Source organism: Thamnophis elegans, chromosome 9 (genome assembly GCF_009769535.1).
Source record: "Thamnophis elegans isolate rThaEle1 chromosome 9, rThaEle1.pri, whole genome shotgun sequence".
Classification (NCBI taxonomy): Eukaryota; Metazoa; Chordata; class Lepidosauria; order Squamata; family Colubridae; genus Thamnophis; species Thamnophis elegans.
In genome coordinates, this window is record NC_045549.1 from 41,552,701 (window position 1) to 41,580,463 (window position 27,763).

Sequence of the window (27,763 nt, forward strand, 5' to 3'; positions counted from 1 at the left end):
TAGAAAGACTGCGGAGAAGAGAAACAAAGATGATTAGGGACTGGAGCTAAAAAAGAACGATTGCTGGAACTGGGTATGTCTAGTTTGATGAAAAGAAGGACTAGGGGTGATGTTGCAGTGTTCCAATATCTTAGGGGATGCCACGAAGAAGAGGGAGTCAAGCTATTTTCTAAAGCACCTGAGGGTAGGAAAAGAAGAATGGCTGGAAATTAATCAAGGAGGGAAGCAACCTAGAACTAAGGAGAAATTTCCTGACAGTCAGAACAATTAATTAGTGGAACAACTTGCCTCCAGAAGTTGTAAATGGTCCAACACTGGAGGTTTTTAAGAAGAGATTGGATAACCATTTGTCTGAAGTGGTGTAGGGTTTCCTGCCTAAGCAGGGTATTGGACTAGAAGACGTCCAAGGTCCCTTCCAACTCTGTTATTCTAATCTAAAAACTTTTGGCTATGTGAATTGAATTTGACGCTTTTCATTGTAAGCCACCCAGTAGCTCTGAATGGGTACCATATAAATTTAATAAACAAATAAATAAGTAAATAAATGTGCATTTAGGGGACTGCTCAGGAGCCACTTTGTAAGTCAACAGTCAAAGTTGAAGAAAGTTATTTTAGCTAATCTATAAAATTATTCATTGGTTATTTATTTATTTAATTAATTAATTTATACACTGCCCATCTCACCCACATAAATGACTGTGGTGGTCACACTGTACTGTATTTCTGAAAACATTTTTATGTCAATTTTTGGCATTCTCTTACCTTCTACTTTAATCAAGCATATTTCTAGTGTTAATTCAAAAAGAGTTAGGATACATAATAATCACTCTTTACATTATTGATCAGCAAGCATTCTGATAGCATATAAAAATTATTTTAAAAGATGAAGTATCTATATATTTCAGTTATACACGTATTTGATATGTGCAGTGCTTTTAATTTTATGTTCATAGGCATTTTTTCCTGAATTTGCACTACACTCAAATGGCTTACTATTTTTAATTATCAAAGCTGTAGTTGATAGAAATGAAATTCATTCATGAAATTTGAAAAAAGGAAACACTGTATTGATGAATAGAAAATAGATTTTAAAATATTCATTCTGGAAAATTCAGGAAAGTAAAAACACCTTAATTTCTTTGAAAGTGTATCGATATATAATAACTTCCATCCATTCGAAAAAAATGCAAAATAACTTGTAATAGCATTATATCTCAAGCATTTACTGTATGAGTAGCTAATGAGATACAACAGTCCACAAGCTAAACAAGAGCATAGATTTCCCCTCCTAACATGCTAGACTTAAGGGGTGGGGCTGTCTTGGAAAATAGTTATGGCAAATGGATTTTCCTTTTAATGAGAACAGAACAGTAATCTTGACCCCATCATGATACAGTCCAGTGCCACCTAACCTATATAATGGCATGTTAAAATGTTTAATGGATCAGGGAAGTGAGTCAATTAAGCAGAAATCTAAATATTCCTAATTCAACTGGGAACAGTACAAATGACTTTCAGGACACTTTGGGGTACTATACCCTTTCTGCATTTTCCAACAATAGTCTTCCCTTAATAGGACAGTGTTTAAAGCTCTTAAATAAGTTCTTAAATTACCCGCCCGAGTGTTGACTGTTGTATGCAAGTTGTGTTTTACTATTTTATTTTGTTCACTTATTGTTTGTCTTTATCATTGCACCCCCTTCCCTGTGATTGTAAGCCGCCCTGAGTCCCCTCAGGGAGAAGGGCAGCCTATAAATCTTAATAAATGAAATGAAATGAAATGAAATAAAGTTTCTGTTAAGTATTTACAAATACATAATCAGAACATAAATAATCAAAGTGTTACAATTTTTCTTTTATCTTTATTTGTTTCTATAAGCATTCTTTTTTATTATTTTCTGGCTATAAATGTGATTATACTAAATTATTCTCAAAATAAATTGTGTTGATTATAAAATAACCATAATTCCTTTATTTACTAGAGCTTTAGTTGCTTTTACTTAGCTTACTAGATATTTTCCAAGTCAGGACACACGATACATTTCCATACATTGAGTTGGAAATGCTGATTTATCTTCTCAGTAACAATTCTGGTAGTTTATACCTAATATATCTTCTTTGTTAGGTAATCATTCATATGGGTGACAGAGAATGCAAACAATGTACTGAAATATACACTCAAGTTGCATCACTTTCACTCTTGTGTACCATGAATAATAACCAAGCCGCACTATTATACCAATCTTCCTAAAATTTAATTTTAAAAACATCTGACTAAAATTATCAAGAACAGTATTAATTATTTCAATAAAATAATATTGGCAGTTTTATTATTTTTAAAAAGATGTGCAGTAGGGCTATGCATACTTTGAAAACAATTCAGAAGTGGTACTTCAGATTTCATGTGAGCAGGAGCACAGCACTTCATTGATTTTTGTTAAAACAGCCTGTCATTTTTATAACTTCTGTGCAAACCTGACAAAAAGTTATGGCTGGTTTTAAGAGACACCTCTTTGAATTAGCATTCCATGGTCAATCCCTTTCAGACCAATATTTCACAAAGACTAGAATATTATCTACACTGAAAGGTTTGTATATTTATTGTTTAAACTTGTTCAGGATATATGAGGTTTCTCCTTGCTTGATTTTTTTCTGTTGCAAATTATGTGCTTCTAAAATATTTATATCTGGATATCTTATAATGCAAGTTGCATTTAAAAAAAAAGAAAATCAAATATTTGAAACCTGGAAATATTCAATTATTCAAATATTCCAAATAGTTATTAATTAAATCAGAAGGCTCTAGTTTTAAACATATATTCATTGATATAAAAATAAACACTGGTGGTATTTTTTTGTATGTGAAATGTTTAAACAAGGGTAAAAATTCTACACTTGCAAAATACCAACATTTAAAAACTTTTTAAGCTTTTTCTTTAGCCCATCCTTTTTATTTAGCTTTTTCTTTGTAAGGAGATTATTCTTCGTTGTAGGCCTGCAACAGTCTGAAAACATAAATGTCACATTTGGATGTTTGAAAAAGTGATTAAAGTTATTCACTCCCCACTGAAGAATTTATGCAAAAACTATGGACACTAGCATATGCACTGAACTCACAGAACAAAGCTTTGCGTACATACAGCATTTTTGTATTATGTTTTTAGTAACTGCTATATGGAAATGCCCTTCACATAAATGGCAGTTCCTTAAAGATAATGGGAAAAGCTGGGGTTATGCTGATCAAGAGATAGTAGATTTTACAACAATTTGTGAATGTAGAAATATCCGTTTAATTCACTGTATTACAAGGAAGAACACAATAAAGTACAAAGCACAACAGATAGTGATGAATTTCAAGTTTTCATTTAAGAAAAATATTACCTCTGCTCCCGAATACTTTTTGGTTTGTATGACAAGCTCATCCAAACTGACCTCAGAAGATATTGGCATATGGCAAAACTGAATTTTAAAGATTTCTCTGCGAGTGGCTTCATCAGGCAAAGGAACATATATAATTCTGTCGAATCGACCAGGTCGTATCAATGCCTATAGTAACAAAGTCATAAAGAAGGCTTATTAATAGACCAGAAAAGGTTAACAAATAAAATGAATACTTATATACTACTTATAAAAGTAGTATTCACTTTAAAATAAATACTTCTGTAATACATAGAATGTAGCTTAAAGCCAAAATGATACAAAATAAAATACACAAGGGCTCTTATGTGGCAGGTGTTTCTTTGAATACTACTGTATAATAAAGCCCTAGAGCTCTGCAGCTTCTTCATTTTTATCACTGTCTATTTTTGCAGTCCACCAGTTTTTACTTCCTGGCAAATTGCATTTTTTGCAGATATTCCAATGCATCATCGCTTCTTTCTCATACTATTAGTATGGTAGTTTGTGCACTCTTATTGCAGTAAGTAAGCAATTCACTGTTTCTTCAGCTTCTTTTCTAGGACAGCATTTTCTGCATGTTACTACCTTCTAAATTCTCGCTTTGTATGCTCTTATTCTTAGGGCGTGGTGTTATGCAACCAGAATTAGTCCTTCTGTCTCTAGTTTCAATGCAACTTCTTCACCGTCCTTAGATATTCTTCAAATGTCCTTTTGGTTCTTTAGGTGGCTGGTGAATTCCACACCTACCCAAATTCCATGGTAAATAGAGTCTGTAAATGTTACTGCATGCTTAAAGGGCATAATTCATTGTCATCATTTTTCTGATCTTGGTATCCAAGGCTTCTAGTTCTGCTTGACTCCAATCTACTGTTCCAGATTTTTACTTAGAATGACTGGAATTGCCCAGTTGTTAATTGCTTTGATGATATTTCACACAGTTTGGGCTTTATATTTTTCACTCAGAAAATATATTCATTACAAAACTTCTTTTTGACTTCAGTATGCTTGATGTTGTTAGCTTGAAGGATGCCCAGCTATTTATAGTAATGTTCTTTATGCATATTCTTGATATTATTTCTATAGATCATCTTGATTACTTCAGTTTTCATTATTTTCCCCCTACTGGTGATACGATAGTTTGTTCAGTCTACGTCCATTGCAATATCTTGGCTGTATATACTGATAGTATTGATCGGTGTTTCTATTTCAGATGGTGTTCTTCCATTCAGCTTCAGACAGTATGTAGAGAAGGTGAGATAGCCTGGCAAGTATTTTGGTAGCCTGGCCTGACTTGTTCAGCATTGTTTACAGAGAAAACAATGCAATGTAATGACAAAAAATGTAATGACAAAACTATGAAATAGTCATTCTTTGAGCATTTAGAAAAGAATTCATTGCTTACAAGGAACGAACAATAGAAAAGTAATGGACACTGTGTACTAGACCTCATCAAAATATTTGACAAGATGTCCAGTGAGATTTGACTAGAGAGATTAGAAATATTGGCTGATAGAAAAAGAACCAGTTGAAACATAATTTTAAAGTATAGATCAATGATTCTGCAGCAACCTAGACAAAAGTGTCAACCAGTATATTTACAGGGTTCAACAAAGTTAAGCTGGGTGTTAGGAAATATAATTATCAGTTACTCTAGAGAAGAAAGGGTACACCTCTCAAGTCAGAAGGCGGCTTTTGAAGCTACTATTTATTGGACAGATCACAGAATGTTAGTTAAATTTTGAGTTCTACATATTCAATTACATACCATATTCCTAATAGAAACTGTTATTTTATCCTTAGAATAACACCAAAACATGGCTATATTATTGGCTAACAAAGATCATTTTCAATCATTAATATTTATGCAACAAAATTATTTTTCATTGTCATTGCATTGACATTTTTTTAAAAAATAGCTTGCATGCAGATTTAGACTTTCTAAATATATTTTCAGCTGAATGCATTTAAGCCATAATATGTAACCCAAATTGTTTTTTATGCTCTACTTTTCCCTTAGGCAGTATAGTTTGAGTTCCAGTTGACTAGAGATATTGCATGGTTGTCCTGGGCTCTCAGCCAATAAGACTTTTCCCAGCCTGATCATGTCAGTGAAAGTCATGCTGAAAAATAGTAGGAAGAAGCCTTCCTTCCTGCACAGAATTGATCAAGTTAACACCCTTCCTTGAGTTTCTTTAAAAAGTCCATTGTGAGCACTTCCAGGTGGAAAAAGAAATCTATGTGGCATGCTAAGAGATGTCCTGTTATTTTTAAAACAAAAGCACACGTATTTTCATAAAGAAATTAAACAAGAACAGTGTAGACGCCCATCAGAATGTTTCCTTAAAGTCTCAACAAGCTGGAAGATATAACTGCCACTTCATTGTTAAGTCAGATCACAGTTATATCAAGATGCTGCATGGAATTCTTGAGTACCTTGGGTATTATCCAATATCCCTCCAGAAGTATATTGTGTGCTTGGATTCCCCCCACCCAGCAGCAGCAATAGCATCTCTAAAAACCTGCAATTCAGTAGCAGAGCATAAAGGCTGTTATGGTATAGTTGGGAAACAAGCATTACCTATAATACTGGGTAATGAAATATCTGCAAGCAAATAACCAAGCTCAGAGAGTACCAAGGACTCCAGAGTTCAATGAGTTACATGTATTCTCTTTTATTGGGATACACTGATGCCAACCCTTTGAGGCAGGCCAGGTAAACAACAGACACTGTGGGGATTCCAGAAATGTTGCATTATTGTTGTTGATTTAATAATAGAAAATTGAAAGCCTGTTCAAGTTTCTTACTCCATCATATACTAATCAAAGTCAAGGTTGGGATTATTTTGAGTTTTTTTTTTTCATTATTCCTTGGACTGTGTAATCTCTTGCCTAAATCCCTCTTTAATAGTAATTCATTTATATCTCTTCACTTAAATTTCAATGGAATCTTGTTGGAAGGGTCCTAGTATCACATTTGCCCGAGAGCTCATCAATCATCTATATAGACCTGTTTAATCTAGAGCTATAAATATATTTTATTCCTGTCAATAATGTCCCTGCTGACAATTGAGACCCATCCAAAAACTACATGCCATGAAATTTCATGACAAAGCTGGAAATGTTATTTTCCTTTATCAAAACTAAATTGTCAAAATGTACCAGTTTATATTAGCACTAGAGAAATAGATATTAATGTATTTTTAGTAACTAATTGCACTGGAGATGTTTGTGCAAAATAGTGCTTAGCACCATGGATGGATAAGAATAGTCCGAATCTAAATTATGTCCCTGGAATTGCTATGAGAGCACTGAATTACAGCAAGTCTGATCTTACAGATGAGACAGAATGTTAGGCATATGTGACCAAGAGGTAATGTTGAGAAATAATTATTCTAAATAGTAATAGATATAAATTCTTTTTTTAAGAATCAGGCTGCACAACATTTCAATCATATCACACTTGCTCAAGACCTGAAACATTGTGGAAGCTGACAAGAAAAGACATGATGAATTTGACAGCAGGTGTTCAGGAAGAATCTGCAATATCAAGTAGCAGTACTTTGTAAGGCACAGACAAGGCATAAACATTTATATGGATATTACCCAGAAGATTAATAAAGCAGAAAAGAAACAGATGAGTTGCAGTTCCAACAAGATTTGACAATTCAGGAGGAGAGGATATTTCTTTGAAGGGAATCCAAAAAGGTCAACTTACATGAGATGAATATGAATACCTAACATATAAATTAAATATAGTTTTCTTCTGTAATGCATAAAATCTGACATCGCATTGGAAGGATAAACATCTAAAAAGTATGTATTTGGCTTGCCTCAATGTAACATAAAAATGATTTCTGCATCTGAATTCAACCTGGTGCTCTTCAGACTTCAATTCACATAAATCTATCTAAACACAACCTTTTGACCAATGTGCAGGAAGCATGAAAACAGGATGTCAATTTGATGAACACTATCAAATTTCACATTTTTCTTTCTCTCTCTCTCTTCTATTGTATTTAAGGCAGTAAACAAAAATGCTCTCTTAAAGTTATCCTTTCAATAATAATAGAGTCAAGTATTTTGAGCATTTTTGTTACTAGCCAAAGTTACCCAATCCACAGTTGAATGGGACTCTCACCACCATCACCCACAGTCCAAATCTAATATATTAATCATTATACACATTTGTGCTCAAATTCTCTAACCAACTCTTTTTCTTCTTGGTTCTAACTAGGTTATAATTTACAGAATTGACACTTTCCTATTGCAGGTTTTCAAATGTCTTACTGTTTCATATTTTGAATTTAAAAGGTGTTCAAGTTACTAATACATGCTTTTTTAAATCTTCAGGACATTTTACTTCAAGTTTAAAATGCTTCTTCAAATTACATGTAATAATATTGATTTGTTTATTTTAAATACATTTAAGAAAACTCAGAGTTCCATTTAAAAAATAGATACTAATATGCAATTTAATCTGTTGCTGTTCCTTCACTTTTTTTTTCAAAAAGAAGCATAGCAGTGCATCACTAAAAGGTAAAATGTCCTATTAATGTGTCTATGAATAAAACATGCAAATCAATCATAACTGGTTTTCCTATATATTCTGTTTGTTTTATATTATATCCTGGGAAGGTTAAAAACATTTTTATTCTAATGAATCATATAAAATAGTATATTATAAATTACGCCAGTTAAATTCTCTTAGCAGCTATAGTAAAATATCAGTATTTCAGTTCTAAATCTATGTACAGGATGCCGTACAGCCCGAGGGGCGGCATCCATGATTTCCACTACCAGTTTGGGCAAACCTCTGCTCCTACCCATAAGCCTAAAAAAACTTGTATAAATCCTTAGCTTTCAAAATTGCAGGTGCCAATTGTAAATGTACAGGCACCAAAACAAAAAAAAAAAAAAAAACAACCATGGAGATATAAGTGGTTAGTGCAATGTATAAGGCTACACACTTCCAGAGACTTCGGATTCAGCTTCTTTTAAAGCAACCTTCTTAGCTAATTATCCTAAGCTGCTTCATTTTAATAAGCAGAAATTAACAGAAGAAATAAATCCCAACTTGGAATTCTTGAAACAAATCCATTCCGGACTTCTCAAAAATGATTTTAAGTATTTCAAATGAACTCAGTTGGGTGGAGTGAATCTAAATAACAAACTGTAAAAAGAAAAAAGAAAACTTTATTTACATAACAAACTGAATCATCTAGTTTCCTTGCAAAGAAGTACTAACCCCAAGAATTTGTTTTTTACACTTTTCAGATGGGATTTTTAAAAAAACCCCTCTGAGAGAAAGCAACAATTATATGTAATGAAATCTGCAACCAGACTTCTCTGGTAATTAATCACTCAGGAGCCGTTGCAATCCTGCAGGCAGTTTCTGACAGATTCTGAGTGCTTTACAAGAATCACCAAGGATAAGATGTGTCTGGGCTGGCTTTTGATAGGGACTGCTTGTATATAAAGTGCTGAAATTTTAGTAAAATGAAAAAGCTAAATGGATTCACAACATGCAAGTACACAGGTACATGTATGGCTGCATATTAGAATTCTCATCCAATATTGTTAATTATAGAACACATACTTGCTAAGAATTGTTAAATATTCTTTTAGTCCTAATAGCAAAGCACTACCATTTAACAAAGATACTTCCTGTTTTCAAGCAGTTGGGAAGGTATGACTTCCAACCCAAATACTTGGCTTGGCAAGCTCTCGATGTGTTGATAGATGCTTTTATAACCACTTCATTCCACCTGAAATTTCAGTATAAAAGCATAGTCTGCCTTGTCTATACCTCAAGGGAGGGGAAAAAAGAAGGAAAAGGAAGAAATACATCAACCACAGCATGATAGTAAAGATTATCCTAGCTCCAGCAATATGTGAAATCATAGCTGCAGGAATGAAATATGTTGAATGAGAAAAATTACATCATTTATATGGAAAGAGCAAATAATGTATTTGTATCATCTGTATACTACCAAAAGTCCTGTGTCTGTTTAATAATTTGTAATATTTGATCATAGGGCAGAACTTTGTCAACAAAGGAGCTTCAAATGAGCTGACCTACAGAATGCTTGGGACATTTTGCTCTCAAGGGAATGTAATTTGGGAAATACTTTGCCACTTCAGCACTGCAGGGCTGCTGCTATTCAATGCCACCACCATGCCACATGCCAGGTGGTGCAGTCATTTGATCCCCATTTTCAATGCTCTTTGGCAGCTTCTTACAAGTCAATAGGGAACCTGGAAAAAAGTGGCATGATGTTCCTTTCCATCTTCCTTCTTTTTTTCTTTTTTCTTTGCTTGTGGGAGGTTGGCGGGAAGAAAGTCACTGGAGAAATAGTGCACTCTCTCCCAGTGCCTCTGCACTCACACCGTTTGCACACTCCCTCACCCTTCCCACACTCTCCTCCTTATTACAGCAACCACTTACGGCCTCCTGAGAATGGGAGGAAGATAAGGAAGCCAGGAAAGAAGGAAGGAAGAAGCAATGGAAGAACAAACAAGGAAGAAGAACAAAAGAAGGAGATGAGGCAAAATAAGGGTAAGGGAGAGGGGAAGCCACTACCTGCAGGATGGGATGGGATGGGATGGGAAAGGAAGAAGTGGAAGGGAGGGAGGGAGGGAGGAGGGAGCAAGGATGGAAGGAAGGGAGCGAGGGAGGGAGGAAGGAAGATTTTAAAGATTCACTGGGGAAGCTAGCAAGTCGATTCTGCTCTCAATGACATTGTTGCCTACCTGTGCTCATTATACTTTTCTGTTTAAGTAAGGAAATAGCTCTGAAATGATGACCAAATGGATCATGGGTTGTTTAATGGTAAATAAAGTCCTCAAAAATGCTGGATGGCTGCTCATGAGCGTGGTCACTTCATAGCTGTTGTGTTGCGCTGCTGCAACAGTGCAACACAGCCACTCACCCCTGAGGCTGTGCCTGGCTCTTTGGGAGCCTGCTCGGAAAAGAGCAGTCACCTGGTAACCTCCCTCTTCATCTGGGCACAGCGCTGCTCACCAACCTAGTGGTATCCCGAAGGCGCCAAGCAACACAATCACCTTTGCCACCCCCCTGGTTCCCGCAGCTTGGCACCTTCGGGATACCGCTAGGTTGGTGAGCGGCACTCTGCCTGGCCGGAGGTGGAGGGGTTGTCCAGGGGTCTTATTTGTGGGGAAGGTCCTATATTTTTGCCCACCAGAAAATGTGGCATGGCCTTATTATCAAGAGATGTCATATTTTCGAGGAAACCTATCTACTGTATTTCTCTTTCTCTATCCCTCTACCTATCTACCTACACCCTCTCTCTCTCCCTACCCACCTACTGTATTTCTCTCTCTCTCTCTCTCTCTCCCTCTCTCTCTCTCTATCCCTTTATCTACCTACCTACCTACCTAACTACTTTAGTTTAGTTTAGAATAACAAAAATATAAGAACGGCAAAGAAAAAGAATAACTATGTGAATGTACACCTATAATTGTATGTAAGAGAATAAATGACAGTAAGAATATAAAACACAATATAGGTAAACAATATTTTGTTATAAATAGCTAAGTATAAATAAATATAGAATTGTACATAAAAATGGATAACGAATAAGGAGACCATGAATGCAAGATAGAAATGTATAGAAGGGAAAACACTAACTGTAAAGAAACCGATACGGAACTGCTGTATGATATATGATGGAACTTCTTGTTCCTATGTTGTTTTAAGTCATGTGTTTGTTTTTATTGATGTGTTTATGTGTTTAAAATAAAAAAAAAATTAAAAATCCCCGTTGCTTATAAATAGCATTTGTATGTATAAAACACTTTTAAAATGTTCACATTGATTTAATTATTGCATTTTTAAAAATAGCTTTTACAGATCCAGTGAACCAGAACAATTTCCTAAATTTTAAATGTCATAGAATATAAGCTATGCTACTGAAATATGTGACACTTAGACAGTATGAATATAAGAATTTTTATCTTAATTCAAAGGGTCTGAAAAAGCCCAGTGCCCCAGCATAAAGTTGGAAAGAAGGAAATGCAGCAGCAAGGGACAGAGATAAGGTGACCAGATTTTCAGATTGGTAAAGAGGGACACCTTTGACCGGGGAGGGGGGGGGGCTTGATTAAAAAATTTATACGGAGCAACAAAAATTTTCATACAACGCAAAAATAGTATTGTAATATTTTTTTTATTTCAACATAACTACAATTTACAAATATAAATTGTAACTGTTGCCAAACATCAAAATTTTGATCACATGACCATGAGGATGCTGCAACGGTCGCTAAGTGTGAAAATGGTCGCTAAGTCTGAAAAATGGTCATCAGTCACTTTTTTCAATGCCATTGTAACTTTGGTCACTATACCACCTTTCTTGCCACAGTTCTTAAGTGAATAACTGTAGCTGGTATTTTGTATTTTAAATAGTCTAAGACAATTTAAAAAAAGAATCCACACAGAATAAATTGAAGTAAAACATTTCAAACTATTCCACACAGAATAAATTGAAGTAAAACTATTTTTAAAAATTCTATGCAAAATATATTTCAAAGTATTGTGCATAGAATTTTTAAAAATGGTTTCACTTCAATTTATTTTGGATAGAATCTTTTTTTAAATAGTCTAAGAAAATTTAAAAAAAGAATCCACACAGAATAAAACTATTTAAAAAAATCCTATGCACAATAAATAAAATATTATTTTAAAATACATTAAAAAAATAAAAGAAAAAAACTCAGCTCAGCAGGCAGGCACTCCAAGTCAATCCAGAATGATGTAGATGTTAATACAAAGAACTGAGCAAATTAAAATGGTGAAATAGTCCCAGGGAAATATTTTTCAAAGAAAAATATTTCACCATTTTTCCCACACGAGCCGACCTCCAACCTCCGTGCCCCTCCCCTCTGGGAAATCCAGGAAGGAACACTCGCTACTTCACTAGCCAAACTATTTCCTGGAGCTCTATGGTACTGGGTCATCTTTTCTTATAAAAATAAGTAAAATGGGCGGGGAGGCTCTGTTTTCTTGCTTTAACGTTTTTCTTCAATGAAAGTACTGAGACAGAGAGAGGGATTAGACAGAGTGTCTTTTGTCTTGCCCCGGTTAGGATTTCTTAAGCAAATCCACTGGGCTTTCAATATGAAGCCATAAAATCGGGACTTTTTTAAAATGCCCCGGGACACGGGAAAAATTGTTATAAATTGTGACTGTCCCGCCAAAATCGGGACATCTGGTCACCTTAGACAGAGAAGACAAATGGATTCAAAACTATTGGCAAGGTATATTAGCCAAGCCAGGGGAAAATGCTCTCAGTAGTAAGTTTCATCATGTTCATTTCATTATACACCAGGAAATATGATGCTCAAAATGAGTGAAAATGAAACATGTACTGAAGTTTGATAAGAGTGAATTTTACACACTCAGTTGAATCAATGGCAGCTTTCTTCATTATTCTTTGAAACTAAAAGTCAGCAAGAAGGTTTATTATATCATACAGAAATTATAAAGTCTTCTAGGAATGTTGGCAACTTCCCATGAAATCAAAATGTTTTAAGTCACCAGAACTTACTAATAAGAACTGGTTTCAGGATTTGGCTTTCATTGTACAATAGGTATTGAGTGGCAATTACATAAGTTAAATTTAAGTCCTCTGTATATATATATGTATATAATAAAATGAAAATAAAACAATTCCATTTAATAATCAAATATATATGTTATGTATTACATCTTGTTCTTATCTGTTCGTATCTGATATTAATGCAGCAATAAAAAAGAAATAAACATATTCTTTATTTCTTAGTTATATTTTTAATTAAAATAACTAATTTAAAAATAACTTTAAAAGATAAAAAATTAATGCAAATTAAGAAAAATTAAAAAATAAACAAAAATAAACATGGTTTTCTAATTAATACATGGCCCTCAAAGATCCTTTTGTATAAAATAGTGACTCCTATTTAGGCTTACTATACAAGTTTCTTTTTCAGTTCAACATCTTACATTATAGACAAGTATGTCACTTTATAATTGTAACATGATTATTTTTTCTAATTTATGATTATCTCTACATGAAAATCTGTACATTCACTTATCCAGTTGCACCGTTGGGACTTGGCTTGGCTCTCTTACATGCATCTGTATATGCTTTTAGCAAAAGGCAAAATGACAATATCATCATTCTCAAGTTAAATTATCATATGAAATATAAATTTAATGTTTAGTGCTTTATTGAAAAACTGTTTTAATCAAAGCAGGAAAGTCAATGTTTATACATATAGTTCAGACATAGAATCTAGATCAGCAAAAGCAAAAACATAATATGTTATGACCAAACAAAAGAAAACTTAAGAGGGAAATCTTTTAAACTGTGGTGAACAGGTAGTCCTCAACTTACGACCACAATTGAGCATTTTTGTTGCTAATTAAGACATTTGTTAAGTGAGTTTTGCCCCATTTTACAACCTTATTTGCCACAGTTGTTAAGTGAGTCACTGCACTTGTTAAGTTAACATGATTGTTAAGTGCATCTGGCTTCTCCAATGCTTGCCAGAAAGTCGCAAAATGAATCATATGATCCTGGACACTGTAACCATCAGAAATATGAGTCAATTGTCAAGCAGTTAAATTTTGATCACATGACCAACTGGGATGCTGCAACAGTCATAAGTGTGGAAAACCGGTCGTAAGTCACCTTTTTCAGTGCTGTTATAACTGTGACTAAACGAATGGTTGTAAGTGAAGGACTAGCTGTATCTTGTTCCTTACTGAGTTTTTCTGAGCTTTCTCTCCATAATGTAAAAAAAGATTTTGAGATTCTAGAACAGGGGTAGTCAACCTTTTTATACCTACCACCCACTTTTTTATCTCTGTTAGTAGTAAAATTTTCTAATCGCCCACCGGTTCCACAGTAATGGTGATTTATAAAGTAGGGAAGTAACTTAACTTTACAAAATTTATAAAGCATAGTTACAGCAAGTTAAAGCATATAATAATAATTACTTACGAAATACTTTATGTCGGAATTTCGCTAAGTTTGGCAGAATAAATCTTTATAAAACAACTTATTGTAGTTAAATCTATCTTTTTATTTATACTTGCATACATAGAAGCATGAAGTCTGATGAAATTACATTTAATTAATTATTAAATACTGGATATCTGGCTCAATTTTTGTAAGGAACAAACGAAGGTCTCCTCTTTCAGAAATATTCAGGCGATTTCTTTCTTTGGTCATAATATGATTAACAGCACTAAAGCCTGATTCCAAAAGATATGAGGTAGGGAAAGGTATCAATAAACTGAATATCATTTTCCACATATTTGGATATAAGACAGGCATTTTTTTTAATTTTGCCATAGGTTTTCATATCCACCACTATCGAATTTATGTTTACTTTCTTCATCATATCTAATTTCTAACGGTTCTGCTTGGCAAGTTGCATCAGCCTCTTCAATATTTGCGGTAAAAGGGTTTTTCATCCAGTCATACACCTTCAATTATAAAATACTATATCCTCAAATTGTTTTTCCATGTCCAATTTAAGTTCGTTGAGGTTGCTACTGAATCTGTCAATATCCTCTGGAGTTACATAATCTTTTATAGATGATAATTCAGGAAACTGATGAAATTCTCTCTTCAATAGATTATAACGAAGTAGTTCAAGTTTGTCAATAAATAATGAGACAATACTTTGGCAACCTATAAGAGTTTTATTAGCTCCTTGGAGCTGCAAATTGTCATCATTAAATCTCTTGAAAATATCTGCCAAATAAAAGGCATCATTCTTTACTGTTTTTAACTGTTGACACAGATTGGTCTCATTATTACTTTCAAAAGAATGTATGACACTATCATATAATGCTACAAAATGAGCCAAAGACGTACCCTTTGACAGCCACCGAACTTCTGTGTGCAAAAGTAACATAATAAAATCTTCATTATTGTCCTGACATAGCTGTCGAAACATTCTATCATTTTTTGCATTGGATTTGATCTTGTTTACGGCTCAAATTATTATAGTTAATGATGAATAGAGACTTGTACTTAGATGTTTTGCTACAAGATGTTGTCTGTGCACCACACAATGAATACATAAAACATTTGGCACTTCTTCCTTCAAATAAGCACAAATCCATGATAGCGACCTACCATTGATGGTGCTCAATCAGTAGCACATGCAACAATATTATTCAATTATTTATTGTAAAGTATGATTTCACAGAATATATTAAATATCGATAATCCTCTTGTATCTGTAATGAGATTTATTGCGAATAGCATTTCTTCTCATAAGTATTGTTTTCATCAAAATAACGTACATACATTTGGATGCTTTGTAGAAAGATGTTCTCGCAATCGACTTGACTTCATTGCCTCGTTGGATGTTTTATGACACAATAAACACATTGGATGTGGTTTATTTACAACAGATTCATTGAAACCCATCTTCAGATACTCTGGCAAATAGCCACGAGCGTATTTCTTTTTTTGAGACATGTGCTCATAATATTTCACAATATTTTGTTTAAAGCTGTAGGCACATACTCACTCTCATAAATCTAACTGCGTACTGACCAGTGCGACCACAAACAAAAGAGCCTGCGCCATGTATCATAATCTGAGCATGCCTCTCGCGCATCATGGATTGGGTTGTGGGGGGTGTCGGCTACCAGCTCTGCTTGTCTGTTACAGCTGGGTGATGTGGGAGGAGATGCATGAGCTATTCTGGGGCGAGGCTCTTTTGTTTGCGGTCGCACTATAGTGCCATTTAGTTTCACTTACGTAACGTGGAAAAAAAGGAAAGTCCTTCAGTATCGGACAAAACTCCTACCGCCCACCATGAAAGCTGGAACGCCCACTAGTGGGCAGTAGGACCAGGTTGACTACCACTGCTCTAGAAAGAGTGCAGAGAAGAGCAACAAAGATGATTAGGGGATTGGAGCTGAAACATATAAAGAACGGTTGCTGGAACTGGGTATGTCTAGTCTGATGAAAAGAAGGATTAGAGATGAAATGATAGCAGTATTCCAATATCTCAGGGGCTGTAACAAAGAAGAGGGAGGCAAGATATTCTCCAAAGCACATGAAGGCAGGACAAGAAGCAATGGGTGGAAACTAATCAAGAAGAGAAGCAACTTAGAACTAAGGAGAAATTTCCTGACAATTAGAATAATTAATCAGTGGAACATCTTGCTTCCAGAGTTGTGAATTCTCCAACACTGGAAGTTTTTAAGAAGAGATTGGATAACCATTTGTCTGAAGTGGTATATGGTTTCCTGCCTAAGCAGGGGATTGGCTAGAAGACCTCCAAGGCCCCTTCCAACTCTGTTATTTTATTCTATTCTCCCTGCCAGATTTAGATACTGTAATCTTGCATCATTCATTGGAATCAAACTTTACCTCGAAACAGAACAAATTTTTACAATGGAACATTATCATTCAAGTTCTTTGAATTAATAAAATTATGCTTGTGGAATTTAAAGAATTCTGCCTCTGTAAGGCACGGATACATTATTAGAGTTCATAAAGAAATCTAATCCAATGATATAGAAACAGTTTGGCCCATGAAACCTAAAACTCATGTCGTGAATGTGTTTGTATAAAGTTAAACACCTTTAGATTTAAACCTCTATTTTGATGTACTGAGGTTAACACAGTTTAGATTTTTTTGCTGGTACCTTTGGAAGGATGTCAATATTTGTCTGCCTTTGCATAAGTATCAATTCTGTAATGAGGGAAAGAGATAATGGATGTGGATTAATGTGGTGAGTCATATGAACACCCAAAGCAAAAAAGTGTTGAAACTTTAAGAGGCATGTGAAGAATTACTCACCAAGTAAAAAGAGATCTCTATGGCTAGCATCCTAAAAGATAGAAAGGCCACTTTTTTAGAATGAGGACATTAGATTATTAATGAAAAACAGCATTCAGCAGTGGCATTCAGTTCTTGTATAGGTATTTTTTTTAAAAAAATGTCAACATCCTTCAAAGTTACTAGCAAAAAAATAGCTACCAGCAAAAAAGTAGTTGATAGATTTGGCACAACTACTTATGAATTTGAAAGAGCAAAAGCTGCAATCTAAGCATATTAATAGCAAATGTACTAAATCCTGAATAAAAATGCATTACACAGAAAAAATATTTATAAGATTATTAAATACCTTTTAAATGTATATTCAAATATTGTCAAAACTGGATGTCTTCTCTACAAAGAACTTTATATCCAATGAAAGCATTTTCATCCACAAAATAAACATTTCAGATCATTTAATTATCCAAAATTCCAGACAAATATTGTAACGGACAAAAGTATACTTTCCTTGCTCAACATGTATAGTGAGAAATGAATCTGTATAACCATTGGTACACTTAAGAATCTGAATTGTAACCATAGTGCTTTACGAAAAATGTGTGTGTGTGTTTTCTTGTCAATTCATGTAGTGCTTGCAACAAGAAGAAATCCTAACAGTTGCAAGTAGATTTTTGTACATTACCTTATATCTAAAAATCTAGGAAACAGGAATCTAAATTTCTAATCTTAGATAATACCATTATGACATATGGTAAAACACATATGATTTTATAGAAACATATCATTAAAAAGCCCTGAGCTAATTAACATCATAGCATAATTTAAGTTTCAAGGTAAAACTTCAAAAAGAATTATAATAATTTTAATGCTTCATTAAAATGCTGGCATCATGCCTTCTGCAATTTCACAGAAGAAAAACAAACGGTTCTAATAACCTGCAGTACTTTCATGCTATTGGCCCAACAAGACCCAACCCCATTCCTTTAGTAGGTAGAGGAAGACTGCACTGAAAGCCTTTTGCAAAACATTTACAATTTTGTCACTAAAATTCAATCCTTCATGAAACCAATTTTTAATCCTTTTTTTTAAGAACTGAAGATTACATATGCAACAGTAGAATAGCCACACTAAAGAAATATAATGATTTGTCTCTATTTTTTTCTTTATCCCTATGGAAAGACACAATGAATCTCTCTGTCTTTGGTATAGAGAATAATAATAGTGAACTAAACGGAGACGAGCACGTCCCCTAGAGTCAAGAACGACTAGCACATATGTGCGAGAGGAACCTTTACCTTTACTAAATGTTGAGAAATTTAGGACAACTATAATCTGTTTACCTTACTGTATACAGATACTGGATCTACTAGTAACACAGAGTTTAGTATCTACCTGAGCATGTCCACTGAATAGAGCTATAATTTTCTAAAAAAATCTTTTAAGGGGAATAAAGGCTTCTGCTTGATTCCAAATACAACAAAATTACAGATGATAGGACTATTAAAAGTTATGAGACATGATACACAAAATTTAGTGAATGCATACTTCTGATAACCTGGTTAGTATTTTTGGAGCAAAATGCTAATATGAACTAAGGTTGGTCGTAATCAGCTATAATGATTTCTTCTGTCTACCATCATTTTCATTCCTAGAATCAATTTTTAGATAATTTTTTTTTAAAGATTTCTAAAATGGAAAATACAAACACTGAAGACACACACCATATTACATCTGCTTTCCAAGCCTTGACAAAAATCCATTTTTTTTTCTAGTTGCTTTTTCTTCTTATACACTTAAAAACTTTGGTCACCTCTCCCATTCTTACATACTAAGCAACAAGAATTCTCAGGTGCCTGGAAGCCACAGAAGTCTGGCAACGTATTTGGCTCTGTTTTAAATATTATGCTGATTATACAAAGTAAAGAGGACAAGTTCTACTTTGTAAATACAATTAACAACTGTTAAATACATACCATTGACACTCAAATGTATTATTTTAAGAATGTATTCTTTAGGTTTTGAGGGTATTCTTAATGGATTCTTAAAGCCCATTTACCAAATAAGGAAATCTGCTTCCAATCTTTGCATGTAACATGTGTAATAGAGTTTGTAAAGGAAGGTTAAGACTGTGAAATCTAAAAACCCACCTTTAGGCTTAAAACAATGGTTTAAAGGTATAAACATCCTTATTTTCATCCTTATGTCACTTCTTTAACCTAGCTTTGCCATCCAATACTGTGTCCTCTGGATGTTAATTGCCTCACTTTAAATTCCAGAGTGAGGAGGAAAGGAAGAGAGGTTAGGTAGATGGAAAGGTAGATTTCAGAGAAGTTCAGAATCCTAGCCTAAGAAAATTTTCTATCAAAATTGACAAATTAAGAACAAATATTTATTATCAAGGTAAGGTAAAGATTATCAGTCTACATTTTATAATGTGAATTACTCCAAATTCTTTTGTTGTGAGAACTGGGATAATATTCTAAAGAGGTTAACTTGAATTGTAATCTTAAAGGTACGTGTTCATAATCGTTTAAAGATAATAACAAAAAGTCACTTCCTTGCTCAAACACACAAAAAATGACTACGGTGTTTATACATTCCCATGTTCCATTAAGTCTTATTATCTTAGGATTATGCAGTATCAATACAAAATAAAAAATACTAATTAATTTTAAAATGAGAAAAATGTTTGGTAGTGACAATAAAAGCTATAGTTCTTATAAACTTCTCCCTGGATTATTGTGATTACATCAGAGGTAGGTTCCTACTGGTTTGGCCCAGTTCGGCTGAATAGGAGGTAACTTGGCAGCCTGGGTCGCTGGAACCAGCAGCAACCCAGCCCTGACGCACACAGCCCCAAACCAGTTCTCCTCTTGCCATCTTGATTTTCGGTTCTGCGCATGCGCAAAACAATTTTCATTGCAGAAATGTATTTTTTTTCTTTTTTAAAGCAAATCTTTTTGCTCGCCGAATTGGCAATAATGCCAGCAGCAACCCACCCCTGGATTACATGCTGAAGAATAAAATAGAAAAAGAAAGGACACCCACAACAGTTAGGATGTATGACAAGGCAAAGCAAAATGGTGAAATCAAAAGAAAATAGTTGAAAAGGATTCAGGGGAATTGTCAGCGTTCCAAATACCATGCAGAATTAAATCAGAGTCGAAGGCAAAACTATGCTTAAAGTTCCAATTTAATAAGACAGGGATGTTGGCATCGTGCTGTGGGCTTCCAATTAGCAATAGCAATAGCAGTTAGACTTATATACCGCTTCAGCCAAGGTGGCGCAGTGGTTAAATGCAGCACTGCAGGCTACTGCTAGATCAGCAGTTCAGCGGTTCAAATCTCACCGGCTCAGGGTTGACTCAGCCTTCCATCCTTCCGAGGTGGGTAAAATGAGGACCCAGATTGTTGGGGGCAATATGCTGACTCTCTGTAAACCGCTTAGAGAGGGCTGAAAGCCCTATGAAGCGGTATATAGGTCTACTGCTATTTCAGCCCTCTCTAAGCGGTTTACAGAGTCAGCATATTGCCCCCAACAACAATCCGGGTCTTCATTTTACCCACCTCGGAAGGATGGAAGGCTGAGTCAACCCTGAGCCGGTGAGATTTGAACAGCCGAACTGCAGAACTGCAGTCAGCTGAAGTAGCCTGCAGTGCTGCATTTAACCACTGTGCCACCTCGGCCCTCTGGAAGTTACATCAGAATCCCACCCAGTTAAAAGTTCATGATCTTGTCCCCACACCCACAGTCCATCACATGGTCCAAACGTCTTCTTCCACGCTGGCATCTCCACCCAGCTGTTTCCGGTCAGGTGTGAAAGTGCGGAGACAAATGATGACCTTGGCTTCTAGTAAAGAATGAAAAACAATACATTCCACAATCCTACTCCTATTCCCCCCTCCCATCGACTATACTTAAAGAAACAGCATAATGAAATAAGAGAAAGTGTGGCAGGCCAAAATTCTAAAAGGAATCTAAATGCAGGCCTGACAGGTGGCCTCTCCTCAGAAGAAAAATGTTTCCTGAAAAGAGAATAACATAAAAGTTAACATATAAAAATTTAACCACCCACTCCCCCCCCCCCAGGAGACCCTTTGGCTTATCGGGAAACTTCTCATGGAATTGTTCTACTAACTTTTCCACTTTTAAGTTCCAGCTTTTCACCCAAGTGGCTTCAGACAAAGGGTAACCTTTCCATTGCTTGCAATACTGCAAGCGACCCCTATTCAACCAAGAGTCTACAATCTTTTCCACCTCAAATTGTGTTTTCCATTCTATCACTATAGATGGTGTTTCCCCTTCTATCTCTATAGGAGGAGAGAAAGTTTGGGTGGATGCTCTTATGCTAGACCCATTTACTGGTTTAAACAAGACCCATTTACTGGTTTCAACAAGCTACATTGAAATTCCGGGCCAAATTTCCCTAGACTTCTGGGTAGACTGAGCTGAACTCTAAATGGGTTAACTATCTTCACTATAGGGAATGGACCTAGAAATTTTGGACCAAATTCCTTGCTAGGCATTCCTAATCTTAAGTATTTGGTAGAACAAAAACTTTGGCCCCCATAAGGAAGGGGTTCTGGAGCGAGCAGTGTTTATCAGCTAGCTTCTGGTAGGCTTCTGCTGCATCTGCTAGAGCCTTCTTCGTATTCTCCCAACCTTTCTTTAGGATGTCCATCCATTTATTCAAAGACATGGAGGAGGGAGGTTCTCTAGGCAACTCAGGCATGGGAACAAATTCCATGCCACTGGTAATCTGGAAAGGAGTAAATCCAGTGCTGCTGTGACTTGCATTGTTGTACGCCACTTCAGCGAAAGGTAGCAAGTCTGACCAGTTGTCTTGCTGATAGTCCACAAAACACCGGATGTATTGTTCCACTACAGCATTGGCTCTCTCTGCTGTGCAGTTCATAGTGGGATGAACCTCTGAACTCAGTTCTTGTGTGGACCCAATGGATCTCAGGATCTTGCTCCAGAACTTGGTTGTGAACTGAACTCCGCGGTCTGAAATGATCCTCTTGGGCAATCCATGCAGGCGATAAATGTGTTTCACAAACATTTTCGCTAATTTCTTTGCGGACGGCAACTCTGAGCAAGCGATGAAGTGCGCCTGCTTAGAAACCAAGTCCATAACTGTCCAGATTACTCTGTTTCCACTGCTGTCTGGGAGTTGCACGATGAAGTCCATTGCGACCTCTTCCCATGGTCTGTTAGTGCTGGCCACTCGTTGTAGCAGTCCAGACTGGTCTGTTGGGAGCACCAATTTCATAGCTGTCATCAGCTTCCATTACTGTCATGCTGCAGTTTTCTCAACAAAACATCTCTCAACAAGTTTTTGGGTTCTTGTTGGACAGCTGGGGTTTTTGTCTCTGCTGCAGGTTCTGGGCTCTTGGATTCAATCATCCCTGGCTGGCCCTTTTCCTCCATCGGTGGTATTGGCTCATCCACAATCATCAATTTCCTACCACCGTCTTCCCACTTTATCGTAGGTTTCCACTTGTCAAGCCATGCAAGCCCCAAGATTATTTTCTCTGGCATCTCTGGAGCAACAGTGACTCTGAGAAGCTCGCAGTGGTGGCCCACTTGTAACTTCACCAGTTCAGTTACTAGTGTGGGTTGGGCCCCTCCAATTAGCATTCCATCTACCTGCTCAACCTGAATGGGACAGGTTAGAGGTCTTGTGCTTATGCCTAGTTGCTTGACAATCAACGTGCTGATTAAGCATTGAGCGCAACTGGTGCTCACAACTGCTTCAATTTCCCCCTCCAACTCCGTCTTAGGCACTTGGAGGTTGACTTGGAAGGCGAAGGGGCGGATGGGTGCATTCACCATTGGGTCATCTTCAGCATTTTCCTCCTCCAAGGCCTCCCCCTTGGTAGGACTCTTTCTCACCTTAAGTTGGGGATCCTCTTCCAGAGCGTGCTTGCTTTTTTCCTCCGGCGGTCCTTGGAGGAAACCGATTATCTAGATCCCTTTCAGTTGGGATTTAGGCCTGGCTACAGCACAGAAACCGCTTTGGTCGCGCTGACCGATGATCTCTGGAGAGCCAGGGATGGGGGTCATGCCTCCGTCCTAGTGCTCCTTGACCTCTCAGCGGCCTTCGATACCATCGACCATGGTATCCTTCTGCGACGACTGCGGGAGGTGGGGGTGGGAGGCACTGTTCTACGGTGGTTCTCCTCTTACCTCTCGGACAGGTCGCAGTCAGTGTTGGTCGGAGGGCAGAGATCGACCCCTAGGCCCCTGAATTATGGGGTGCCGCAGGGTTCGGTCCTGTCCCCCCTCCTGTTTAATATCTACATGAAGCCGCTGGATGAGACGGCACGGGATAAAATACCATCAGTATGCGGATGATACACAGCTGTATCTGTCCGCCGGTGCCAACTCAGTGAAGCGGTTGACGTGATGTGTCAGTGCCTCGAGGCTGTTAGGGTCTGGATGGGGGTTAACAAGCTTGCACTCAATCCGGATAAGACCGAGTGGCTGGTGTGTTTCCCTCCCACTAATTGGCCAAGTTTTCCATCTCTCAGGCTGAGGGGTCAAACAGTACGCCCCTCAGACAGGGTTCGCAATTTGGGAGTCCTCCTGGACCCACAGCTGACTTTTGAACACCACTTGTCGGCTGTGACCAGTGGGGCGTTTGCCCAGGTTCGCCTGGTGCACCAGTTGCGTCCCTACCTGAACCGGGAGGCCCTCACAACAGTCACTCGTGCCCTTGTGACCTCAAGACTAGACTACTGCAACATGCTCTACATGGGGCAGCCCTTGAAGAGCATTCGGAGACTTCAGCTTGTCCAGAATGCAGCTGCGCGAGCGATTGAGGGTGTACCTCGGTTCACCCACGTTACACCTATCCTCCGCGAGCTGCACTGGCTGCCTATTGGTCTTCGGATACGCTTCAAGGCGCTAGTCGTCACTTATAAAGCCCTTCATGGTATTGGACCTGGGTACTTGAGAGACCGCCTGCTGCCAATTACCTCCAATAGACCAATCAGATCCCACAGATTGGGCCTCCTCCAAATTCCATCCGCTGACAATGTCGACTGGCGACCACCCGGAGGAGGGCCTTCTCTGTGGCTGCTCCGGCCCTTTGGAACGAGCTCCCCGTGGAGATTCGAACCCTCACCACCCTCCAGGCCTTCCGCAAAGCCCTTAAAACCTGGCTGTTCCGACAGGCCTGGGGCTAATGAGCTTTTGTCCCCTCTCGAATGGTATGGTTGTTGTGTGCTTTTAAATTTTGGTATTGTCTTGTTCGTCTTTTTTATTCCTTATTTGTACCCCTCCCCCCTTGACTTGGGTTGTGAGCCGCCCTGAGTCCCCTCGGGGAAAAGGGCGGCATAGAAATATAATAAATTCAATTCAATTCAGTTTGTTGACCCTTTTCCTCCTCCGAGGTCTCCCCCTTGGTAGGACTCTTCATCACCTTAAGTTGGGGATCCTCTTCTAGAGGTGGTTGACCCTTTTCCTCCTCCGATGCCTCTCCCTTGGTAGGACTCTTCATCACCTTAAGTTGGGGATCCTCTTCTAGAAGTTGTTGGCCCAGATGACTCTTTTGTGGTGGCATCTGGGGCCTGTTTTCCGCCGTGGTGGTTGGTGCGCACGTTCATGGCAATGGGGCTGGAGCCAAGCACTCTGACGCTTTGTGGCCAAGTTGACAGCAAAGGTGGCATTTTATTTGCCCCCACAAGGAAAGGGACCTAGTTACATCTCTAAACTTAGGAATCGCCTCATCACATTTTTCCATCATCCATTCTGTAGCTTGCCCCTTGGTAATCCTTTCTTCCATTGTTGAGAACCTTTCTCTGTAGGAAGATTGGGCAAGAACCTTTTGGGGCATTGCAGGGGAGACTGGAACTGGTGGGGAGGTCAACCCCTCGGTTGGCCACTGCCCAGTTGTCTGCCATGGTGCCATTTACTGAGGAAGGGCAGGTACCAATTGGAATCCCTTCCATCCATGACCTGGGATTAAGACCCATCCCGAGGGTGCCTGATTCACAGGTTGCAGTTCACCCAATGATGGCTGGTTAGGGGGGTTTATGTGCCAAGGCCTTTCTGCTGGCTTGGAGGATTTCTGGCCCAAGAGCCCCTCTGCTGGCTTGGGGGACTTTCCCATGTTGATGGTCCAGGAGGTACCCACTGGAATCTTAACCATTCATACTCTGGGAAGAAAGCCCAATTTAGTGGTGGCTGGCAAGTGAAGGATGTTTGCCAAATCTGGCTGGGTTGAAAATCCCATCTTGCTAGGGATTCTGTCTTCAACTCAGTTGCAGGGCATTGGCTCATTTCAAATATCCCGTTTGGAAGGAGTCAAAATCTCCACTCCAGGGTTTTTTCCAAGCCTTGGCTGGGGGGAAGGAGGGGGAGCATGCACTCACGTTTAGTTGTCCGAAATAGTCCGGGATCTCCATTCATCAGATCTTCTGGCTATCTCCTAGACGCGTTGAGATAAAGCCTCTTCATTCCTTTACCTTTCATCCCCCACAGGCTGGGCTTCTTGCCAGCGGCAATAAATTTTAAAAGCGAAACTGCTTTTCCTTTGAAGATTTGCAGAGAAGCATCTCATCTCAGCTTCTTATCTCAAAAGGCTCACTCCTAATTGTTCGCTGATATTTTACGCTGACCAGTGTGGCTCAGCGTTGGAGAAACAGCAACCCTCACCAGGCCCCCCTTTTGAAGGGAGAGTTGGAATTATGTCAGCGTTCCAAATACCATGCAGAATAAAATCAGAGTCGAAGGCAAAACTATGTTTAAAGTTCCAATTTAATAAGACAGGCATGTTGGCATCGTGCTGTGGGCTTCCAACTCTGGAAGTTACATCAGAATCCCACCCAGTTAAAAGTTCAAGATCTTGTCCCCACACCCACAGTCCATCACATGGTCCAATCTTCTTCTTCCATGCTGGCGTCTCCTCCCAGCTGCTTCCGGTCAGGTGTGAAAGTGCGAAGACAAAGGATGACCTTGGCTTCTAGTAAAGAATGAAAAACAATACATTCCACAATCCTACTCTTTCTATTCCCCCCTCCCATCGACTATACTAATAAAACAGCATAATGAAATAAGAGAAAGTGTGGCAGGCCAAAATTCTAAAAGGAATATAAATGCAGGCCTGACAGAATATTGACAATGTGGCCAGACAGTTCTAAGAAGTGTGACATCTTGGCATTAAACAACAAAATAAGTGGATACTAGTGTTAAAGAAAAGCAACAAACCACAAAATTATAAAATCTTGAACCAGAATATTAGAGGCAATAGGGCAAGGTATATATGAGTTACTCATAGGAAGCTCCAATGTACAAAAATACATAAACACAGAAAAATATACAGGACAGCTGTATAAATAAAATGACTACTTTGTATACAATTCCTTAAAATAAACCAGATAATTTGTTAGTTATCATGGTTCCTTCCTACAGAAAGCAAAATTAAAGTACAAAATAGCTCTTTATAATTTCATGGTGATCAGAGTGATAGAATCACAGAATTAGAAGCAACTTTACAGCACTTGTGGTGTAACACCCTTGCCCGGGACAACAATCAGACTATCCCAGACAAATGACTGCCCAATATTTGTTTGAAAACTGTCAGTAACAGAGCAGCCACAGTTCCAGGAATTAGGTTCCACTGCTTAGTTCTCATAGTCAAGAAATTTTTCCTTACTTTGAATATGGATCTTTCTCTACAGTTTTTAACAACAGGTATCTCCACATTTATAATGCTAAATTAAACAGAGCGTTCTGTGTTCCTGATTCTTTAAATTTTAATTTATACCATTGTCAATGGAAACTATGAACAGATGCAGTCTAATAGCATCTGAGAGGCCTTATATTGCTAGCAAAGAGGGTTTTTTGGGGGAAAAATCATTAGTAAATAATCAAGAAAATATTCAGATGCAAAAAAAAGGACATAGCATGTTTCTGCATATCCAGTAGCATTTCTCTGCACACCTGTTCTTTCTAAAAGAAGAGTTGCATCATGAAATATTTCCCTAATCATTATATAATAACTTAATTAACTGCAGCACTGCAGCACTGTTACATATGCCCTAAATTATCTTCCAACAATACAATCACATGAAACAAATACATCATATCCTAGATAAATATAGTTGGCTGAGAGAGTGAAGTGAATTACTAATACTTCCGGGTTTTAAAGAAGACAGCAACTGTATTCCGTTCACTTCCAGGTCAGACTGACTGTCGCCAGTAATACTGACAGGAAAACAAGCAACATGTTTTTTGGGGGATGCATAGCTAGACTGACAGAGCCAAGAAAAAAATAAACTAAAATACTACATTGGCCATAATCATTTTTATGCCTTTTTAAAAAGTTTTTGTTCTAAAATATTCATTTTGTTGCCAACATTACCATGGACTTAGCAACTATATAAAGTTCCTAATATTTGTTCTTCATAAAACAGAGGACTATTTTAAATGAATTTTCAAGCTAATTCTTACTCATTTACCTTCCTTCATGTGTATTGATATTACTACATTCTTTGATGATACTCTTTATTGGAGAAACTATTATGTGGCAAAAGATAGAATGCT

At 37.3% G+C, this 27,763-nt stretch overlaps 1 protein-coding gene across 6 annotated transcripts in view; it reads right to left on the reverse strand.

Annotated features, from left to right (window-relative positions):
- The window catches only part of SPATA5 (spermatogenesis associated 5), a 157,401-nt gene that overhangs the window by 26,080 nt on the left and 103,558 nt on the right, over positions 1-27,763 (reverse strand). For 4 of the 6 annotated variants that reach the window (XM_032224528.1, XM_032224527.1, XM_032224531.1 and 1 more), the window contains 3 exons: positions 17,233-17,263; positions 17,078-17,124; positions 3,382-3,546 (listed from right to left, as the gene is read on the reverse strand). In XM_032224528.1, coding sequence (XP_032080419.1) covers positions 3,382-3,546; positions 17,078-17,124; positions 17,233-17,263 — 243 coding nt within the window. The remainder of the gene's footprint in view (positions 1-3,381; positions 3,547-17,077; positions 17,125-17,232; positions 17,264-27,763) is intronic. The other 2 variants (XM_032224530.1, XM_032224529.1) reach the window with 1 other exon arrangement.